The sequence below is a fragment of the Corvus cornix genome, chromosome Z (assembly GCF_000738735.6).
Source record: "Corvus cornix cornix isolate S_Up_H32 chromosome Z, ASM73873v5, whole genome shotgun sequence".
In the NCBI taxonomy this organism is placed as follows: domain Eukaryota; kingdom Metazoa; phylum Chordata; class Aves; order Passeriformes; family Corvidae; genus Corvus; species Corvus cornix.
The window spans coordinates 44,809,340-44,830,291 of record NC_046357.1 but is presented as its reverse complement, the minus strand read 5'-3'; the positions used below and the strand labels follow the sequence as shown (position 1 = coordinate 44,830,291).

At 41.7% G+C, this 20,952-nt stretch overlaps 1 protein-coding gene across 8 annotated transcripts in view; it reads left to right on the top strand.

Moving 5' to 3' along the window:
* Positions 1 to 20,952, top strand: part of PALM2AKAP2 (PALM2 and AKAP2 fusion) — a 267,420-nt gene that overhangs the window by 231,352 nt on the left and 15,116 nt on the right. For all 8 annotated transcript variants that reach the window (XM_010401306.3, XM_039567784.1, XM_039567787.1 and 5 more), the window contains one exon: positions 13,981 to 16,378. In XM_010401306.3, the coding sequence (XP_010399608.2) occupies positions 13,981 to 16,378 (2,398 nt within the window). The remainder of the gene's footprint in view (positions 1 to 13,980; positions 16,379 to 20,952) is intronic.

The following is a 20,952-nucleotide window of genomic DNA, read 5'->3' as shown; positions in this document are numbered from 1 at the left end:
CCAGCACTCTGTCTTTTGTAGTCTTGCCCTTGATGTCTCTAGAAGATAGTATTTGCTGATGGTTCAGCAGATCTCTGATACTGATAGAGACTCTTTACCAGAGAAAAGCATTTCACTCTTGTAGACCTACTTCATTTCAGTATGGCATGATGTAGGGGACCCAGGGGATTACTGGTTATAGTCATGAAGAAGAGTTGGTTAAAAATTGAGATATGTCAAGAATCTTTGCACTTCAGGAAGTTAAAAGGAATAATTTTTAATTATTCTTGGATCATTTTGAGTTAGATTTCTTCATTTTTATTTGTTTCTTGATCGTTCAGCTGTTTCAAGTTTCTGTTTGAACTTTTTGTTTCAACCAAGAACACTACAATTTCTATTTATTTTTAAAAATAAACTTCAGTTTCTTTTGAATGGGACTGATGCTTTAAAGGAAAGAAAAACCACAAACAACAAAAAGTAGGAAAAACCCCAACTTACTTTAAGTTGATGGCAATGGTGAGTCTGAATTCCTGAGGGGAGAAAGGTTGTTGGTTTTATCTGAGATCAGGAGTAGCAGAAAAGGGTTTAGCAGGGTGTATCTGCTGCCTTTGCTGCTGAGCTACACTGCAATACTGAACACACTTCATTACCACTAGCCCATTCCTTCTTGCAGCATACCAGTGTATTTTCCAAAACTAGTTGGTATGAGAAACAGGTCTCTTAAAAAAAAAATAAAATTATCTAGTGCAGCTCTTGTAGGGTTCGGTGAAAACTGAGCATTTGCATGTCCAACTCCCCTGAGTCTGTATCAAACAAGGGTCTTGAGCTCCATCTCCTGCACACCTGGGTAGTGCTCCAGTTACAGCTCTGTCCTCCAGTGACCTCCTGGGCGTGTGGGGCTTTAGATGGCTGGTATGAAGGAGAGCACCAAAGATAAATATCCTGTGACCACAGGTGAGGCAAGGTTACCTAAACTTCATATTGAATCAATAATCAGCTATAGAAATTGCATTTTAAATCTGTTTGCATTTTAAATAGGGTATTTTATTTCTCCGTGGGACACTTCCCTCTTCATAGTGTAAAATTCTGGGATGATCCAAAATAGCTAATACTGTAAAATCTGTAACTGCTTATTAAAATATCTACCCCTCTACTGTGCAGACATTATGGGAAGTGTTATGTGAAGGCACACAGTATTTCCTGTCACTTTAGGCTCACCAAAGTCACTCTTAGCTTAGGACAGGGATGTTGAGTGCCTTTTTTTCTTCTGGTGAGAACCCTATTTACATTCTCTTTTCACAGATTCATTCAACAGGTGACAAAGAGTTTCTTACCTACCCATTTTAAAAATGTAGAGGCTTGACTTGCCTCATTTAATGTGGCTCAGGCAGGTTGTAGAGTGTCTGGTGAAGTGAGCTACCACTGCCTTCAAAAGTTCTCCTGTCAAAAATGTCACCTTCATTTTCATCGTTGCTGGTAAAGAATGGCTGATGCCCTAGCAGCCTAGCAGTAGTAAGAAAACAAGTCAATATCTTATGTAATTCCTCAGGTGAATAAATTTGTTTGAGCTGTGTCATCTGTGGCATCACGTCTGACATTAAATTCAAGCCATTTTAACCCAAAGTCCAGAGGCCCTTTGCAGGGGATGTCTGGTCAGGATAGCTCATGTTTTTAGCTTAAACTATGAAGCCTCCAGGAAACTTAATCCAGGGGTACTCAAATGTCACTAGCCCACAGGCAGCAGTAATGAACAGGTACTGTGCTGTAGAAAATGTGCCGCTTTTTTTCTCCATCACCCTACTAAATTTGGGTGGGGGTTTTTTGTTTGTTTGTTTTCATGGGTGGATTGTTGTTGGGTTGTTTTTGCACTCCTTGTGTCCAGTTGTTTTCCTTCTGACTGATACTTTCCATACAAGCTGTGCACCCCTACCCTGACCTGAGTCTTCTGAAACAGCTTACCAAAGGCGGCCTAGGCACTTCAGGTAACATTTCAGCCTCTCCTGTGGAAAGAATGTAGTCAAGTCTTTTTTTGTTTCCTGATAGGTAAAAATTACTGCTAATTACAGCTTGGAGCTTGTGTCTTTCACAGCAGCCCTTCATGTAATTGCTGATTCTTAGTACTAAGCCAGCCACATGCTGTGTTGTTAGGTTGTGGCTCTCCCCACCAGCCCCTTTCCACCCTCTCCCCTCAAAAAAAACATAGCCAAACAATCCAAACAGAACCCAATTAAAAGCTCCAACAAAACAAAACAAACAGAAAAAAAACCCAACAAAAACAACAACAAAAGCAACAAAAAAATTTATAAACCAACCAACCAAACAAAAAACCCAAACACACCTAGCCACAAAAAACCTACAACAGTAAACTCCTGCTTATGCTAGCTGAAAACAGAGCTTTAGGTCTGTTGCCAACACAGTGTTTTTGAAAGTGTCTCTAAGGAGGTGGCTCCCTTACAGGTTAAGTGAAGCCGTGCTCTTTCTAAGTGGTGTGAACTGGCATTTTCCTTGTAAAAGAGACTCTTTGTGTGAATGGACTGAGGGTATGGGCTTCTTTTTTTTTTTAACAGCTCTCCCTTAGCCTGTGACATCACAGTACTGTAAGGAGCTGAGGAAGGAATTTGACTTAACAAGCCAAAAAAAGCGAAGGCCTTTTTGGAAAACAGCATTTTCAGGGTTTGCTTCAGAGTTTACAGAAATGGAGAGAAAGCTAAGATTTCTGACCTGACGCATGTTATCTATCACATTTAGTCTTTATCATTCTGTATTGGGAGGAGTATTTAAAACACCATTTTTCCAGATGATATTTGTGGAATTCTTTGCTCTGTAGCTGGTTTGTTCATTGTGAGCAGTAGTGAAATTTACAGCTTTCTACTAGGTGTAATACAGGAGGATATTGATCCTAAGGAGAAAAGATAATTTTTTATATCCTGTGCACATATTAACTAGGAGAAGCACCCAGCACATTCAGTGTCTATATTCTTCAGACAGCACTTGCAAAGTCTTCTGGCTGAGTTTTTAGTTGCTCTGACGGGGTATGTTTCCCACTAGTTATCCTTCTTGTGTGTTATCCTTCTTGACACTGTAAAGCAAATTTCAGTTCATAGAGAGGCTTTCAAGGTGTCTGTTCAGCGTCATCTTTTAGTTGTTTAACACTGAAGGAAATTAGGCATAGTACTGTGAGCAGTCACATTTAGCAGCAACAGCATTCCTGCGTTTTATGGCATTTGACGCACGCTGTGACACTTAGTTGATACCTTTGTGCATGCACCAGGATAGCACATTCTTTAACTCCTGAGAAATGGGGAAGGGTATTTTAGGGGAAAGTATCTGGAAGCCAAGGTGACTTGCTCTTTCCTTCTACCCTGTGCTTTGGCTTTTATGTACACAGACTCCATAGCTGAAGTCTCATACAGTCAGATCAAATACTGAAAACCAAGCTATTGCTTGTGTGATGTGCTAGTAAACAATACTCTCTTGAGAAGGCCTGGTCTTTCCCCCTCTCTAAAGCAATTTGATCTGGAATGTGTCAAACTTCTGTTTCTACAGAAATGCGAGGTGCTGCTTGCCGTTAAATGCTGAGCCTTTTTTTGACTGTTTAAAATAGCTCCAAGCAAGCATTTCCTATCAAATAGCAAATTGTCTGAGAAATACAGCAACTCTTAATATTACAGCTTAGTGGGCTTTAGTGATCTTGCCAACAATAAATGAATTAACCACTGTTTATTTCCATTTTCTGTAATTAGGTAAAAAAGAACTCACAACTGAGGAACTGGGCAATCTGAAGGAGTTTTAAAGAAGAGGAGTCTATGAGCTGGAATAGCCAGTTTAGTTAATACCATTTTCCTCCACCATTATCTTAATTCTCCACGTGCCGAAAGAGCAAGTGATGAATGCCTTAATCAAACCATATCCTAATGTAGTCCAGATGTGCTGTAGGTCATTTTAATCAGTGCCTTTTCAGCAGGAAGAGAAGGAATAATGAGTTTTTGCCATGAAGAGGGGAGGGGAGGAGGGGCAGAGGGACTGGAAGTGGTAGTTGCTGAAAGGAGATGTCCCAGGGATTTCTCAACTACCTTTTTCCCAAATAAGGAATTTTCAATAAAATCCTAAGCAAGTCTCACTTTTAATGAAATATTCTCCTGCAGGAGATAGTGAGATGACTGAAATGCATAGTTTTTGTTATGAGCAAAGCATAGGTGAAGTTGCTAACTGTTCACAACCCCAAACTCACATGGTACGTCATATTTATAGCATAGGAACAGCAATGGCATGTGGAGAATTTAGCAACATCCTCCTTCTTGCAGACTGTACACATTTGGCCTCTCACTAGCAAAACTATTTTGTAGACTTTGTAGTCTGACCTTCTGTTAAATATTACTTATTTGCTGGATATTTCTTGAAATGGTATGTCAAAAGTCCACTGAAATGGTGTGTCCAACATCCTGTCTACATTGGATTTATCATTCAATGATAGCAAGTTTCATTTTGTGGGTATATGTCTTTGAAGGGGGATATTTCTATGTAGACAGTCCAGAAAATTAAATTACGTGCATGCCCTTACAGGAAGAACCCTGTGAATTCACTCCCACTAGAGTTACAAGGTTTTGGCTCTTCAGCTAAAATCTCCAAATACTGTTGTCTCCATGGTATGTTTCTGGAAAAAGGGACTGGGAGTGAAACCATTTTGCATGACTCAGGCAGGAGAGGTGATGTGCCAGGCTCTTGTTGGAAGTGGCTTCTCTTCCCACGTGGGTGCGTAACACAGCTAATGGCACAGACTTCAGTTATATGCTTGGACCACCATCATATTTCCCCCCTCTTCACTTACATAAAGTGATTTTTGAGCTAGCACTAGGCTAGGTATTCTCAAGTACTTTCAGTTTTCTTTTTATAATGTTCCAGTCATGAGCTTTTGCCTGAGTCTGGAGGTAGCAGCCTAAAATACATTTTGGGTAGAGCTGATTCTAAATAGGGGCCTTTTTAAGCCACTACATGCTCTCTCTTAATAGAGTTTTAGAGGTCTCTAGCTTTCAAATAACTCCATTTCCTTGAAAAACTGGGAAAACAGCAATTTGTAGAGCTGGCTGGTTGAGCCCTCGGACTGTAACCTTCCCAAGGCTCACTGCTTGCAGTGAATAAACATCATCCTGTTCTTAGTGCTCCTGGCAGAGCAGGCTACCTCTGGGTGAGACACACTGCACTGTGCACGGTTACGTAGGCATACCTTCATTTAAGGAGATTTTGTTGTGATGGGTCTTAATCTAATGGATGAGAGCAGCTGTAACAAGTCTTACTGATAAAGACAAAACATCAACAATAATTCTTAACCTTCTTCAGCTGTCAAAGAAGCAGATGTTTGGCCTTACATTTCTGAGCATAATTTGTTCCTTTAGCCCAATAAAGCCTCTCTGGCAGTACTCCTGTCAAACTCCAATAGGTATTGAACAGCCATGCCTTTCAGAAGTGCAGCAAGTATTAATTAGGCTTTAGAAAATCGTTAAAAGCAGCATGATCTCCAACAGTTAACATTTGTGAAACAGAGAATTGAAAGTGAAAAATCTTAGTCTTCATTCGCAAAGGTTTGTAGGTGGTTGCTTCAGCTGAAGCATTCAATTCCTACTTTATTGCCCTTGAAACTAAGTGGTGAAAGAACTCCAGCACAGAGATCGTGTATCTTTTCTCAGAAAATGCAGTTTAGGCTGCCATTTATGAAAGATTTATCGAATTGTACCAGCTGCTGAAAGACTGTGTATCCTCAGAAGACTTTAATACTAATACATCTCAGAAAGCCTATTTGTTTAAGGCAGGTTTATCTCTGTTCCTCACATTTATTAAAGCAGGTTTTCCTAGCAACCATAAGATCTGCTCAGAGAGCAAGTGAACTGCATAGCCTTTTGTCTTCATTTACTGCCTTCCTCCTTCCCCTGCCTAACCCAGATTCCTTCCTCAGGAGGTCCCTTTCTCATGCACCAAAATGATTAACATGCCAATATTTTTCTGGAGATCGCTCCTTTACATAGGAGAGTTATAGATCCATTCTTTAGACAGAACAGGAACCGTGTACCCCCAATGAAAAGACTAAGGGATTTTCCCCTTGTCTGTATTCTTTTTCGTGCAAGCGACTGTAAAGGTCACTCTTTCCTTGTGCTGACATTATCTAGATGGGTTAGAGAGTATTAAGAGCAAGGCTTAGTTTAGCGTCCTTTCCCCTCCCCACTGGGATTAGATCATGCTTTATCAGAGCAATTGTTCCATCCTCGACATGTGCAGGGCAGATTTCGACTGCAGCATTTTGTGAAACTGATTTTTCATGCGTACATTCAGAAGTCACGTTCTGCTCAACTCAGTATCTGTATTAGGCACTCTGTTAAGCTGAACATTTTTCTGTCCTTATTCAGCTGGGACTTCTCCTCTTTCATTTAACATCAAACCAGGGGCTGAGTGTGAGAGAGTGCTACTAACAGCAGAGCCGTTCGCTCAGCTCCACCAGCACCAGCTGAGGGGGAGCCTACCCAAGTGGACTCTGTAAATGCAATAATACAGGACCTCATTTGTAACCTTCAGTTGTGAAGAAGAAATTCTCCTTCTGTTCCTTAAGGACTGTATCATGCATTGAATTCCCTGCCAGGTAGTGGACAGCTTTCTAATTGTGTACTGTTCCTTATGTGTTAGTTGGATGGGATGCTCTCTATTTCTCCCCCAAACCCTTGCACTTCCTTAGGCAGCATTGGAGGCTGCTTCATGAGATCAAATTTACCATTTTAAGTGACTTAGCACCACAACCTCTTTAAATCAAGTATCCCAGCAGTTGGAATTCAATCTTGTTTCAGCAAAAGGAGATTTCAGAGACAAGCCATGGAAAAATAAGCCTTACAAAAAATCTGTAACAAAGTTAAAAAGTACTAACCATCTGTGGTGGTGAGCTTGATTAACACTCTAACATGGTTTTTATTGACCTTGAGTCCAGTGCTGTCCCTCAGCAGCACTGGTTTGTTTCCCATGCCTGCACATGGGATGTACTGTTCTTTCTGTCCTAGGGAACTGAGTGAAGCAACATGAGAAATAATAATACTTAGTGGTGCATTTTAATTTGAGGTAGAAATAATTTTGCAAGTGAAAGGAGCATCAGAAGTGGGATTTGAACTGATGAGAGTGATGATAAAAACACATTTTTCTGGATGAAATGCGTTCTTATGCACGCATTTACTGCTCTAATTCAGTTGCACTTTCAGGCTGACCTACATTACAAGAAGCTAACAGTGCAGAGAACAGGAGAATGGCCTTTTGAATTCAGATTCTGGTACCTCAAATCATCACCAGTTTACTGATCTCTTGGGTTCTTCAAGCTCCTGGTTCTTCTTATGTGCAACTGATAGAAAACGGGGTGTGAGTGTGGAGTGTGGCAGCACCAAACAGTGCTGCACTTTCTGAATGAGAGTTTAATCACAGCTTCCTGTAATTTCAGATTTGCATCTTGATTATGTAAAACTGAACAGAGGTTTCATAGCAAAGCTAAACAGCCCCACACAGAGTAGTATCTGTCTACACCACTTGTATGTTGCTTTCCCTACTACCAGCTGTGTAACCATCATACTCTAATAAACTCTGCATTGTTTCTTCTTTATCAGAGGTGGTATTTCTTTTCACTCAGCAGTTAGCAGTGTTTTTGTCCCTAAATATTAATTTTTGTATATATCCCTTTTTCCATACAGGTGCTTTGTGCAGTTACAGTTCTTTGCAGGAATTAAAATGTTTTGTAAAAAGTTAGTGTTTTATTATTGCTTTTTTACAACAGCTGCACTGGCATTAAAGAAGGAAGATTTATTTTCTTGCTGCTGTAGCAGTAGTTGAAATCTGGTTATTAGGGTTGCAAATTCTTCATGGAGGGACCAGATCTGTGTTTTTAGGAAGCAAGAGAAAATAACTGGCATACAAGAACAGGTGGTTCCCTACCTGTAGAAAACCTCTTCGATTTATGTATCCTGGAATTAGTAGGAAATAGTAAGGTTTATTACAACTTTGGATCATGACTTACCCAGGAAAAACTTCACCTATTTGTTATTGAGGGCGCAAAAAATGCTGGAGCTACAGAGGCACATACGGAAAAATACAGTGTCAATTGATTATGTCTTCATCATTAAAATATCCTGTCAGACAGTGTATGTTTATCATTAAAGTATTCATAGTTCTTGGGCCATTTGTATCCCTCTTTAATTTTTTACAGCAGCAAAAGAAGATTGGAGTTTGATTTGATAAAAGAGCTTTCTAGTGTATCACAGGGGGAAGCTGAAGCCTGTGGCTCAGATGGAATGAAAAAAATATTGAAAAGCCTTTCACGTGTTTTCTGAAAGAATGCAATCACAACTTCTTTGCTAAAACAGATGAAAAAAGGAAATAGGAAAACCACATAAAAAGTGTTACACAGCAAGCTCTCCAAGTAAGCACTTTTTTTGGCACTGTATCCCCACATCTCTTATTACTGTCTGTATTCCAAAAGAGCCCCTCACTGCTTCTTAGGGGAGGTAGTATGAAGTTGCAATTTTTTTTTTTTTTAGAACCACTCTTGTGATTTCTGAAGTGTTTAGGAGACAAACCAGCATTTCATAAAGAAAATATTGTACTGTCTGGCTCCCTCAGAAAAGTCACAGAGGAGCGTAGAGAGCTGCTTGAGGAGAATGTCATCATGACATTTAGCACTAACACATTTTAGTAACCAGATGTTTTTTCAGTCTTTGTGTTGAAGACACTGTATAATGTACTGTGGGAGGAACAGGCCAGGTTTTGCTTTTTGTGTGCAAGTAGCATTTTGAACGGAATTACTCAAGGTAGTGTCAGCATGTGCCTGACATGTCTAAAATTCAAAATTTGGCAACAGAATTTGAGGATTTTTTTTTTTTCTGAAACTTGAATTTTATTTCTTTAAGTGGAAAGTTGTAAATTTTTTGGACAACACTTCCCTTAGCAGTTTAAAAACTTTTAGATATCGGTATAAAATACTTTATGAAAAGGGGAGGCCCTTTCACACAGGAGCAAGAAGACAATAATTTGGCTTTGGATTTTGGGGGGTTTTGTGTTTTGGTTTGGGTTTTTTAATGAAAATGTATGGTTTCTGTAGGTGATGTGGGTAGAAACCCTTTCTTTCCTTGAGTTCCATGTCATCGTCTTCACCCCTCTTCCTCCATCCCATTTCTAGGATGTTTCTGAACTTTTTTTTCCCAGCTACTGCTTTCTCTTAGCTCACCCAAATAGGAAGTTTCCATAACACAAATGTTTGGCCCATTTCTTCAGACTGCTTTGTGCAAAGGCTCTCACTGGCACATTCTTGTCCCTCCAGTGTCAACCAGGGACAATCACATTTTTGGAGGTGTATGGGGTGGCAGCCACCCCATGAGGCCCTGCTAAGGGAGGGAGGGAATGCAGGAGCTGTTGTGAGACAGGAGCTGCTGCAGTGGTTTGGGCTGTCATTCCCGCCTGGCATGGGGTGGGATGATGGCACCTGTCTCAGCACCTGTTGTGTGGTAGGGAACATGAGCTGTGAGGGATGGGTGCTATCACCATTTACAACTGTAGCTTTTCTGGTTCATTAAGAACTGCAACACTTCATATCCCTCCCATCCTTTTAAAGAAAATGAGTTCTGCAAAGGCTTACTGTCACTAGCAAGCCTGGAGCAATACCTGTGCTGGCTAGGAGTTTTGTCTCTGGACAGGGTAGGTGTCTGGAAGCACAGAGGTTCAGCTGACTTTTGCGTCTTTGTGGTGTTTGGGATTGGCTCAGTCTGTTACAAAGGTGGCGGCTGTGTTCTTCAAAAGGGTGAGGTGAATGAAAGCAGCTGCCCTCTTGAAGGTTTGCCAGGATCAACCTCCTAACAATCCATCATTTGCTTCCTACTTATTTGGAAATAAGACATCAGAGAGGCAGGCCAAGACAGTAGGAGAAGAGGGAGAGGATGACTGACATCAGCAAGGAGGTATGGATTAGCCACTCAACCATCTGTAAATGAGGTTTTACTACTAAAACTTCTTGATGTATGGAGGGCCCAATAGTCAGATCCAAGAGAAGAGTGGAAAGGGTTGAACAAAACGCTGGTTCAGTGGGAGGAGAAGCAATTAAAGTACAGGACATCTCCAAAAGAATATGAAAGCCAAAGAAATGGAAGGTTGACAATGCTACCGAGGCCAGGAGACCAACAGCATCAGAAGCTGTATTGAAACGTGGCTGGAGTTGTTGTAGAGGCCCACAATGAGAAAACTTTTGGGTTTTCTTAAACCATGAAACTTCTTAGTAGTTCAGTACTTTCCCTTCCCACCACTGCCACTGATGCTTCAGAAGAATGTTGATCTAGCTCAGAAGGATTGCCTCCCACTTGTTTCCGTAGGCATTTTGTGCTGCATCAAACAAAGGAGGGCACTGGCAGCACGTTTGCTGGGTCTTACTAGTAGCACACCCACAATTTTTTTCCTTCTGAAAGAGCTGATTGCCCAAACACTTACACTTTTGTAGATGAACAATTCAGCCAAAGAGAAAATATGCTAATAATTTTCTAAGCTGCTAATAACTGTAGTTTACTAAAGTGCAGCAGCATTGTAGAAGTGACACTGATTGCCCTGTTGCATCTTGACTTAGACAGAAATGAATGCACATTCAGAGATTGTGTAAATGTAACAGCAACTTCTGGAAAATCTGTGTCTAGATGAGCAGTTCAAGAGCATCACTGTGAATGCCGTATTGCTGACTACAATTAGGTTTGAATGCAGCCCTTTTCCCATTCACAGGTCTTTGTAATGGTGCAGGCTTTGAAAAGCCACCTCCCTGTAGGCAGCAAATACAAAGCTGCTGGTACAGACTTATCACCGAAGAGCAAAAGCAGCCCCCTGGAAAGCTTGCCTCCTTCTGCCAAACAGCTGAGCAGGGGGTCTGTGTGCATCCCACTGCCCCCCTCCAAACTGCCTCCCACCCGTGGTGGCTCATCCCAACATGTGCCATTTTCCCACACCCAGTCAGTTATCCTGGGCAGGTGCTGTGGCCTGGATTGTCTCAGAAAGCTTTGTTTTGTCATCTACTTCTGTCCTTAGTTATCTCAGTTCTCTTCTTCAAGTAATTCATCAGTAGATTGATTTCTGCTCCTCACAGTAGTGTCTGGAACATATTCTTTGTTGCCATGACCTCACAAAGTTGTCCCCAGATTCTCACAGAATGTTTTGAGGAAAGAAAGGGGTGGTTCTTTTAAAACATTTTTTTTTTCCTCTGCTAGCAAGCCTCACTGGCTTCTCTGCCATGCTGGGAGTCCTTCTTCATGTTCAATTACTACTCCCTAGCACAGAAAGTCTCCTCCAACAAGAGGCTATGTTTCCTCATAGGTTTTACTACTTAATTGTCTGTTTTGCTACATAATTACATGTGCCACACTAATTGCATAGACACATGCACTTCCAGAATTACATGCTGTAACAAATGCATGCCCTGATTAGACTGTTAAGTGCATGTGCCTTAATTGTGAGCTGTGGGTTGCAGCTATGGTGAGAGGATGGGCTCTTACTTGCTAAGATTTAGGCAAAACACTGCACCTGTGGTTCTGTTACTGAACTTGGATATCCAAATACAATGTGAACTGGAGTGGTTCACACATTAGAGAAGTGGTGGAAATAGACATGCTTTAGTGACTGCGGTCTCTGGGACAATCAGGTGTATTCCCAGCTCCATGGTGTGCAGGTACGAGAAGTACAGGAACAGGGGGCCCTTCAGCTCTGGTTTGGCTCTGCAGGGAGATGTGTTTCAGTGGCAGGAGAACACGTCTTCATTAACTGATTTTCTGTGTCCGTTCAAGATACGCTCTTATGGTTACGGAGGACACGTGGTTAGCTACCAATGTCACTGGTGGCTTTGATCTGTCTGATTAGAAGCAAATATTAGCAGGAGCATAATTGCATACCCATGGTTTGTGTTAAAGGGGACAGCTATCAGTCCTGCACTTTGCACAGACTGCTCTAGGTGCCTGCATACCCCTTTTTGCACCAGCAAGTCAAGCAGAGAAGATGTTAGTTACCCCAAGTATCAAAAAGGTATTGCAGTCTTAAATCCTGTCACCTGAGTACCTATTGTGTACATGGAGCTCTGCCAGCAAATCAAGAGCAGTTCTTGCCCTTTCAGGTTAAAAGAAACCTTTATCTATGATACTTTAATTCCATCTGTGTCTACTTGAAAAAGTAAGCACTTTTTATACTCACTCTGTGTGCAGAACATCTGACTTCTTGAATATATCATTAACAGTACTAAAGAAGAAACTGGCCACATTTAGATATGTAAATGATGAAAAATACAATATGCTTTAAGAAAAGAACTGCTAGAAACTTCAGCTGGAGTATTTCTTAGTTCAGCAGAAAGTGAAGAAATGAAGAGAGTAAAACCAGTGAAGTTTGTCAAGTAAAATATATAGACAAAAGCAGGTTGTTTGTTTTTAAACATTTTTTTCCAATGTTTGAGCACAATTAAGAACAAAATATCTAATGGCTGAAGCCAGCATTGTCCTCAATTGTGTACAACTACATAATTGGACAAAAAGCTCTTCAGAGTGTTTTTAGAAAGAGCTCTTCTGGGTGACTGGCTGTAATTTTTTAAGGTGTGTCAAATGCATTTGCCTATGTAAATCAAGCAGCAATGTGATTGTTGAGGTCATCAGTAAGTGCCATTGTGCTCCTTGTTGATCATCTTCTTCCGCAGTGTGTATTAATAGCATGCTGGATAAGGGACAGCCAGACGGGGGTGACCACCAGACAATGGTGCTCTTGTTGGTAGCCACTGAGTTCACGGGGTCTGATCATTGCCATTTGCTTTCAAACCCCATGCCTCATAGAAACACATAAGGAAAGCAAGAGAGAGACTTCAGATACCACCTTTCTGTTTTAAAAGGCGAGTCAAAGTGAATAAGGTATCACTTTTGGTTTTCATGATTTAGGAAGTTAGCAAGAGTTAGCCAGTGCTTTTTGAAGAACCATGTTTAAAATGTTCTCATTGTTTTTGGTGTTTTGGATTGGTTTTGCCTTTTAGCAGTATAGAATTACTGAGAAGGTAATTGATGTGTTACCAACTTAATCAGAAGTTCCTTCAGACTTTACTCACAGGAAGTTCACTAGGCTGCTTCACCAGTAAAATCTGCCTGTATATGACCATAAATAGTATTTCTTTCAGTAACCTCCTTGTGACCAGAGGTAACACATCAGGGAGAAACATGAATCCAGTCCATCTGCACTACAGATCAAAGAAGTGGGAGGGAGGAGACCATGACTGCGGTCCCTGTCATGCTCCTTGTGTTGTTCTTCATGCTGTGGGAGTTGCAGGTGTATCCCAAGTGCAGGTGTGTGTGGGTTTCCATGTGGGATGGAAAAAGACCCCCTGTCTTTAGAGCACTATATAATTCTACTCCGTGTTTGATGACCAGGATTGAGCCACTGAGAATTGAACATTCCCTTCCGTTGCCACATCCTTTTTCCTAACTTGGTGTGAATCACCAACTCTTTCTGCACATTAGCGTCTGTTTCTGCAAAGCACAGGCAGTAATACTTTTCATCTGTAGAAGCATCATGAGATTTCCTTTAGGTGTGGAAAGCATATTTAGAGTACCAAGATGATAATTGTTGTATACTGCATGTGCAAATCTTTGAAGAATCTAAACTGCCAAGTTACTGTTAACTTAGAAATTCAAATCTTAGTCCTAGTGACAGACCAAGACACAGGCATGAAATGATGACAAAGTGAGGATGGTAAGTGAATGGGATATTCTTAAATGAAAGTTTGTTGTTGTTTTGGTACCTTTTCCAGCATATGGTAAGGTAACTTCCTGTTTTTTATGTTAATGGCTTGCCTTGCTTTCCCATGCTCTGGGGGAATGCTTTAATCTCAAGTTTAAGAAGCGCTAGGATTTGTTTTCCAGATGGTGCTTGCTCTGCAAAAAATTAGGTGTTCTTTTTTTAAGACTTCATCATAATTTTGCTCTTTTATTTTAGAAATCTTCCAGAATCCCTGAGGATGACATCAGGTTAAGAAAAAACAGAGACCAAAACTGTGCCAATTTCTTGGAGCCAGCTACTGTGCTTGCTACAAAGGAAGAGAAAATGGAAATTGAAGTTCCAGTTTCTGAACACAAAAGCATCACCACAGTGGCTTCACCACATCCCATAGACAATCCAACCCACTTCTTTTCCCCTGCTTCCAGCCGAAATGGACTTAGGGACAGGCATGAATCCCTGGACAGTGAAGTTGCTAAAGAGATCAGATACCTAGATGAAGTGCTGGAGGCAAATTGCTGCGATTCTGCTGCAGACAGTACATTTAATGGGACATCCTCCCCTGAACCAAGTGCAGTCTCCATTATGGATGGCTCAGGAGCATCTGCTAATGTCAATAAAGAGTCAGTATCCAGTGGAAGGGAAGAAAATGTAGCAGACAAGCAGCCATCCTTGGAAGTTGAGCCATGCGAAGCTAGTATAACAGATGAGAACCTGAAATCTAATGGCCATTCCTTGGGGGGACTGAAAGAAGACATTCGGGAGAGTCTGAAGGTGCCAGGAAGTCCCACTTCTTCAAATAGTTCTAGAAGATCCTCTAAGGATGGAGAAACAACTCTTACAACCCTTAAGAAAGAGGCAAAGTTTGAACTGCGAGCCTTTCACGAAGAGAAAAAGCCCTCAAAGCTCTTTGAAGATGAGGAAGAGAAGGAAAAATACAGAATCCGCAAAATGAGACCATCGGAAGAAATGATGGAACTTGAAAAGGAAAGAAGGGAACTCATTAAAAGCCAGGCTGTCAAGAAAAACCCCAGCATTGCTGCCAAATGGTGGAACCCTCCTCAGGAGAAGCCCCTGGAGGATCAACTGGATGAAGAGCATCTGGAGTCTCACAAGAAGTACAAGGAGCGCAAGGAGAGGCAGCAGCAGCAGCAGCAAGGCGCGACACCAACATCCCCCAAACAGGTCAGCTGCTCCTTTGTACCCCCAGAGCCAGTGAATATCAAGAAAGAAGATATTGTCACAGAGCAGATTGACTTCTTGGCTGCCAGGAAGCAGTTTCAGCTGATGGAGCATTCGGGTCCAACTCAGGGTCAGGCCCCACCAAGGCGATCAGGAACACCCAAGATGTTCTCCATCAAACCCTTCTACAAAAGCCTCAATTCTCCACAGGCGGACAGGCCAATGTCCTCTGTGACTAGACCCGTTTCAGTGTGTGGGCAAACTGGACAGCTTGAGGGTAACAATGTCATGGTTGTCAAAACACAGAAAGTCTCCTGTAGCTCAGAAGATGACAAAAGCACTCAGACTGTCACGGCTGACATGGCAAGAGAGTTACCTTGCAGTGATAGTCCCAGAGCTGGACCAGCCTCAAAGCTGTGGGCAGAGGATGGAGAATTCATGAGTGCAAAGGCAGTCTTCACAATGGTGAAGGATGATGGACAGGGAATTCTAGACCACTTCCCAAAGTCAGGTAGCGCCTCTTCCCCTCCAGAGGAGCTTGACTCCGGTTTGGATGATTTGTCTGTCAGGTCTCAGGATACCACCGTCTTGGAGACCCTTTCCAATGACTTCAGCATGGATAATATAAGTGACAGTGGTGCCTCCAATGAGACCATGAGCGCCCTGCAGGAAAGTTCTCTAGCGGATTTCTCCCTGCCACAGACCCCACAGGCTGACACTCCAGCAGAATGCAGGGCTGAAGGCATCTCCAAGTCTTTCAGTGACCCAGGCTGTGATTCACCCTCCTCTGCCTTGGCAGACTCCATGCTGATGGACGACCAGCTGGAGTACCACGCTGGCCTGCTGGTTCAAAACGCCATCCAACAAGCCATAGCTGAGCAAGTGGATAAAGGAAACTGCAAGGAAGAAGAAATTCCAGAAGAGAAAGAGGTCTCAGCCAAAGAGCAGCCAGCTGGCACTGGGCCTGCTCCAGCCTCCAAGGAGCATCAGAACCCAATGTTTGAGCCACCCCAGGTGTCTTCACCAGTTCAAGAAAAAAGGGACACCATACCAAAGACTTCAAAAGAGGAAGACTCAGGACTCAGGGAAGGGAAGAATTTGCAGCAGTCACCCATGTACTCAGCCAGCCAGCCATTCCTTGTGGAGGAAAACAGGCATGAAGTCAGCTATTTCAGCAAGTATTCAGAGGCAGCTGAGCTTAGGAGCACCGCCTCCATCCTGGCCACACAGGAGCCTGAAGTGACCGTGGGCCCTTTCAAGTTACGGTCAAGGAAACAGCGGACTTTGTCGATGATAGAAGAAGAGATCAGAGCTGCCCAGGAACGAGAAGAGGAGTTGAAGAGGCAGCGGCAGGGTCTGCAAATGGCACCAAGCCCTGTTACAAAGAGCGCACCACCCATGCCCACCAGAACTGTGTCTTACAAAACTGCACCAGGTAAGAGCCCCAAGTGTCAGAGTGGAAGTGAAATGTGACTGAAGAGTCACATATGGTTTAGTTTTATGTCATTTTTAAATGAAAACATTGTTTTGCAGGGGGTGGGAGGGCAGATGAGTTCATCTGCCTGGAAACTGCATAAAACAGCTTAACTTTTTGTCTGTGAGCACACTCGCGGAAGGTTCTGGTTTTTCACAAATGTAGTGCAGAGATCCTGATCATCCTTACTAAACCCTGTTCTGTATTTACACACTGCCACATTGTAGCGTGACATGTCCATCCTCAGTGCTGCTCAGACCACCCACTGAAACTTAGGATCATCTCAAGGAAGGACAGCAGCAGTTTTTACAGCTGTGTGGCTATTCGAAAGACAAACATACAAGGCATTTCTTAATAGGCTTCCTGTTCTCTTCTCATTAGGAAAGTGCAAAAGTAGTGGAGAAGTGCAGATTTTGGAGTTTTGATTTCTTTTTTTGTGTGCTTTGCTTTCTGTTTTCAGGTCTTGATCTTAATGAACTTTGTCTTGTAAAACGATAATGGTGTAAGTTGCCATGTATTTTAGCTGGTGTCATTTGCTACTGAATTAAACAGGCATCACAAGCAAAATGTTCAATAGATTCAGTGGAAGTCTTCTTGACTGATCAGTTTCTGGGTTCTTTTAGTGACATTCACAGCAATTGCAGCATATCTCTCTCCCTCTTCCCCCTCTCAAGAAATTGAGTATCAAACACTGATGCCTTCTAAATATAATACAGAAAAAATACATTTTAAAAAACCCCAGAAACACATATTAGGCTTATTTCTGTATAGTGATTTTATGAGCATATACCTACATATGCTTTGCTAGTACTTACAGAGTTTATTAACAATGGTTATTGTGAAAAAGTATTCATTTTACCAAGAGTACTTAAATGCTGTTTTTATTCCCACTGGTGTAAATACGAGCCAGTGGTAGTCATTTCCTTTTGAAAGTCATGGTAAGCTTGAATAAGATCTAGATTTAGCCCATTACTCAGTGTGATTGTGGACTTGAAATTTTATGGAGCACATAAATAGCGAATACTTAGTTTTGTTTTCTTCTACAGAGAGGATTATCTTAACGTGTGTTTTTTGGAAAAAAATGTAGCAAATATCAGTCATTTCTTTGAAGTGCTATTGTTATAACTTCTCTAGTACAGCATTTTTCATAAGGATCCCCTCTAATCTTAAGTGTTCTGAGAAATGTCTGACAAGATGTGAGATACAGGGCACCACAGACGTCATTTAGGAGGACTTGTTGCGTAATGGTGTGCTCATGACTGCTTTCAAAAACAGCATCATGTGTAGCTGAAAGTGCTCAAAATGGGGCAGATAATGATTGTATTTTACTCAGAAGTGATGTTGGATGGGCTGCTGACACTAATGCTTATTTTAACAGAGCTTCTGGGAGAACGGCGTACTTCTGCTTTCTCTACACAACAAGGCATTTACTTTGTGTCTGTAAAAATGTTTGTCATAAATTACATTCTAGAGAAAATTATAAACTTCTGTTTATAATGAATCACTCCAGACAGTTTCCTTTAAATGTCCAACTGCCATATGTTCAAGAAAGAAAATTGGGATCTCTTAGCCAATGACTCAAGCTACTGCAATTTACAGCTGGTGACAAGGCAAAGAAATAATTTCTAGGAAAAGATGAATATGTGGCAGTGTTTAAGAATGTCATTGATCAAAAAAACCACAAAGAACATTTGCCAAAGTCATTCTTAGTTCTTCTACTTTTGGTGCTTTCTGAACAGCAGATGTGCTCAGCATAGCTCTCAGCTGCAGGATTGCAGCTCAGCACCCTTAGCATTGGAAGGTGTGTAAACCTCAGCTCATCTCTTCCTTGCTGTCCCTTTAGCCAGCTGTATTGCAGTTAAAGCCTGCAGGCATCCTTAGAAATAGGGTGGAGGAATACCATGTAATCCCTTGCAGGGTTGCAGCAACTTTCCTTTTAATAGTTACAGGATCTTTTCAATATTTGCAAAAAAAGGCAAAATGTAATTCAGCAGAGCCACAAAAATCTGGTTGTTAGGATGTACAGAGGAGAGGAAAACAAAACCTACTTCTGGTGGGCACAGTAAGGAGTATGCTGTAGAATGTCTGGTACTGTAATACGTTTATCTAGTTTCACAAAGAAAAATAGTAGTAATTCTACTACTGATGATAATAATAATAATAATAAAGAAGAAACAGAGGTACTTTTGTCAGCAAATTGCCTTTTCCAAAGAAAGAATTGGCACTAGCATCAGGATACCTCAGCAGAAAGGGATTAAATATAGAAAGGGGTCAAATATAAATTTGAAAAATCTGGTTTTAATCCTTAGGTGTGGAAGTGCAAACTCACTCTTTTGAGAAGGCATCATAATTAACTTAATTAGCAATGGCCTAACAATCAGGCTGTTTTTAGGTGATGGTTTGGGCAGAGTAGCTTTACTAGGACTCCTGGTGTTCCCTGGTTATTTATTACTCCTGCCCCTCTTCACTGCTTTGAACTGTGTGAATACTTTTGTGGGTAACAGAAGGAAAAACCACAAAAAAGGAATGAACTGCAGTGAACTGCACTGTGATTTAACTGAAGTATGGTAGATTAACACAATTAATGTAGGTGTATGTGTGAAGTAACTGCTAATTACTTTGGATAGCAAACAGGCTGGCTTTACTCACCCTGACATGCAACTTTCATACAACTGATGGTAACTCTCAATTTGTATGCCACAATCCAAAAGGTCTCTTAGTAATAAACTTCTGTACTGCTAACAATTATCCTTTGAAGTTGGTTTTGATGCTTTGAAGCAACCTTTCAACCTATCTCAGATCACCGAATTGAGACACAGTGGAATATGTACACAGGAGAACTTCTCTAGGGTACTCCTGGAAAGGTGAAGAACCTATGTGAATTTTTCCAAAACAAGTTGGGTTTCCTGCATGAGGAAACTCAAGAAAGACCAAAAAAATGCCTGAGCATGGCTGTATGGATAGTCACCATGGATCCCAAAATATTTGTGGAGCCCTATTTAAATTTGAATGCTTCCTGTGTCGCTTTGCTGCAGCTCCTGCTGCACTTGGCATGGTGTGAGCAGCTGCACAGCAAGACAGTGGTATCCTCCAACAATGTGCAGGTGGTACAGCATCTCTCCTGGGCAGAGAACTTGGGGCTGTCTGATAGTTTATTTTGGAGCAGGATGATGAGAGTGTGACGTGAGAGGATCCAGTGTAAGGTTGGTGATGTAATTCCCATGGTTTCTGTTACTCCTTTTATTAGGAGTAACTTTGACGATGAAGGACTTGTATCTAACTTCCTATAGTGTCTGGCTCTGAGTAACCCTGTTCCTCAACAGAGGTGCGAAAATCATTACATGAGAGGTCTTGGTTCAGTGAAGGCTTTTCATCTGGAGCCAAACCCTTTGTCAATATTTGCTGTCTCATGATGAGGGATGGGGAGTACCTAGCAGAAGAGGCCATGCCTGGGAGACACTTTGGGAAGCTGCCACATCTGCCTTTTTGGTGCTTGCCACTAAAGCATTGCCAGGTGAGGCAGAAGGCACATTGTGCTTATCTGCAGGCACTCAAACCCAGTTGCACAGTCATCAAGAAGAAGTGCCCTCCATGCTCATCTTCTGTTGCCCTGAGCTGATGAACTAATTGAGAAAATTTCAGTGGGTGGCCTAAGCCCAGTGGGGAAGTTGCAGCTCAGAGATGCAAGCAGTCAGATACCTCTAAACTGCAGGTAACTGCGAGGGATGTGTGTGCTGCCCTTTTCTTTCTTCTCCCTACTTTCTTACCCTGAGTGGCAGCTGTGGAACTTAAGCCTCTGTCAGAGCAACCACTTCAGCCTGAAAACCATTTTCCACCTCAAATTTTCTCTAACAAATACCTATGTTTAGGAGGCTTTAGGAAGGTTCAGCCGTAGTCTGACGATACTTTTTGTGTGGTGGGAAGAGAAGCAGAAACTTGGGGGCAAGATATTTTGTGGGCATTGCAAAATTTTTAATGCCTTGTATGCGTGCACAGAATAAGGATCAGATGTAATACATATGCATGAACTCCTTTTTAAAATCAGAATTTTGAGAAAGGCTAGAGCAGAAATGTTTATGGAAGATGCTGTTTCCTTACCCCTTTATAGGCACTGGTATGAAGAAGAGAAAGTTAATGATCTTCTCCATGGATTCCTCTGGAGTGCTCATCTGTCACCCCCAGAATACTTCCAGAAGTGCCTTAACAGTATACTAACCCAGCTCATTTGCCCTTTGCTTTCTTACTCCCTCCCTAATGGAGGATGCCTATGAAGTGAGAGACTCTTTGAGAGGTTCTTTATTTACTGTTTGCTTGTTTGTGATTTTGGCATATTCACATTGCTCACCTGCTGCTCAAGAAGAGCAAAGAAGCCCACGTTTCACCTGGTGTGGTAATGAGGCTCCCCATTACTAGAGGGGACTTTTTTTTTATGTACTTCAGCAATCCCTGACTCCAGCACAGACTGGTTTCCTAAAACAATCTGTCCTGCTGAAATATTATATTTTGAAAAGTTTTCTCTGCTATGCAGGTGCCTT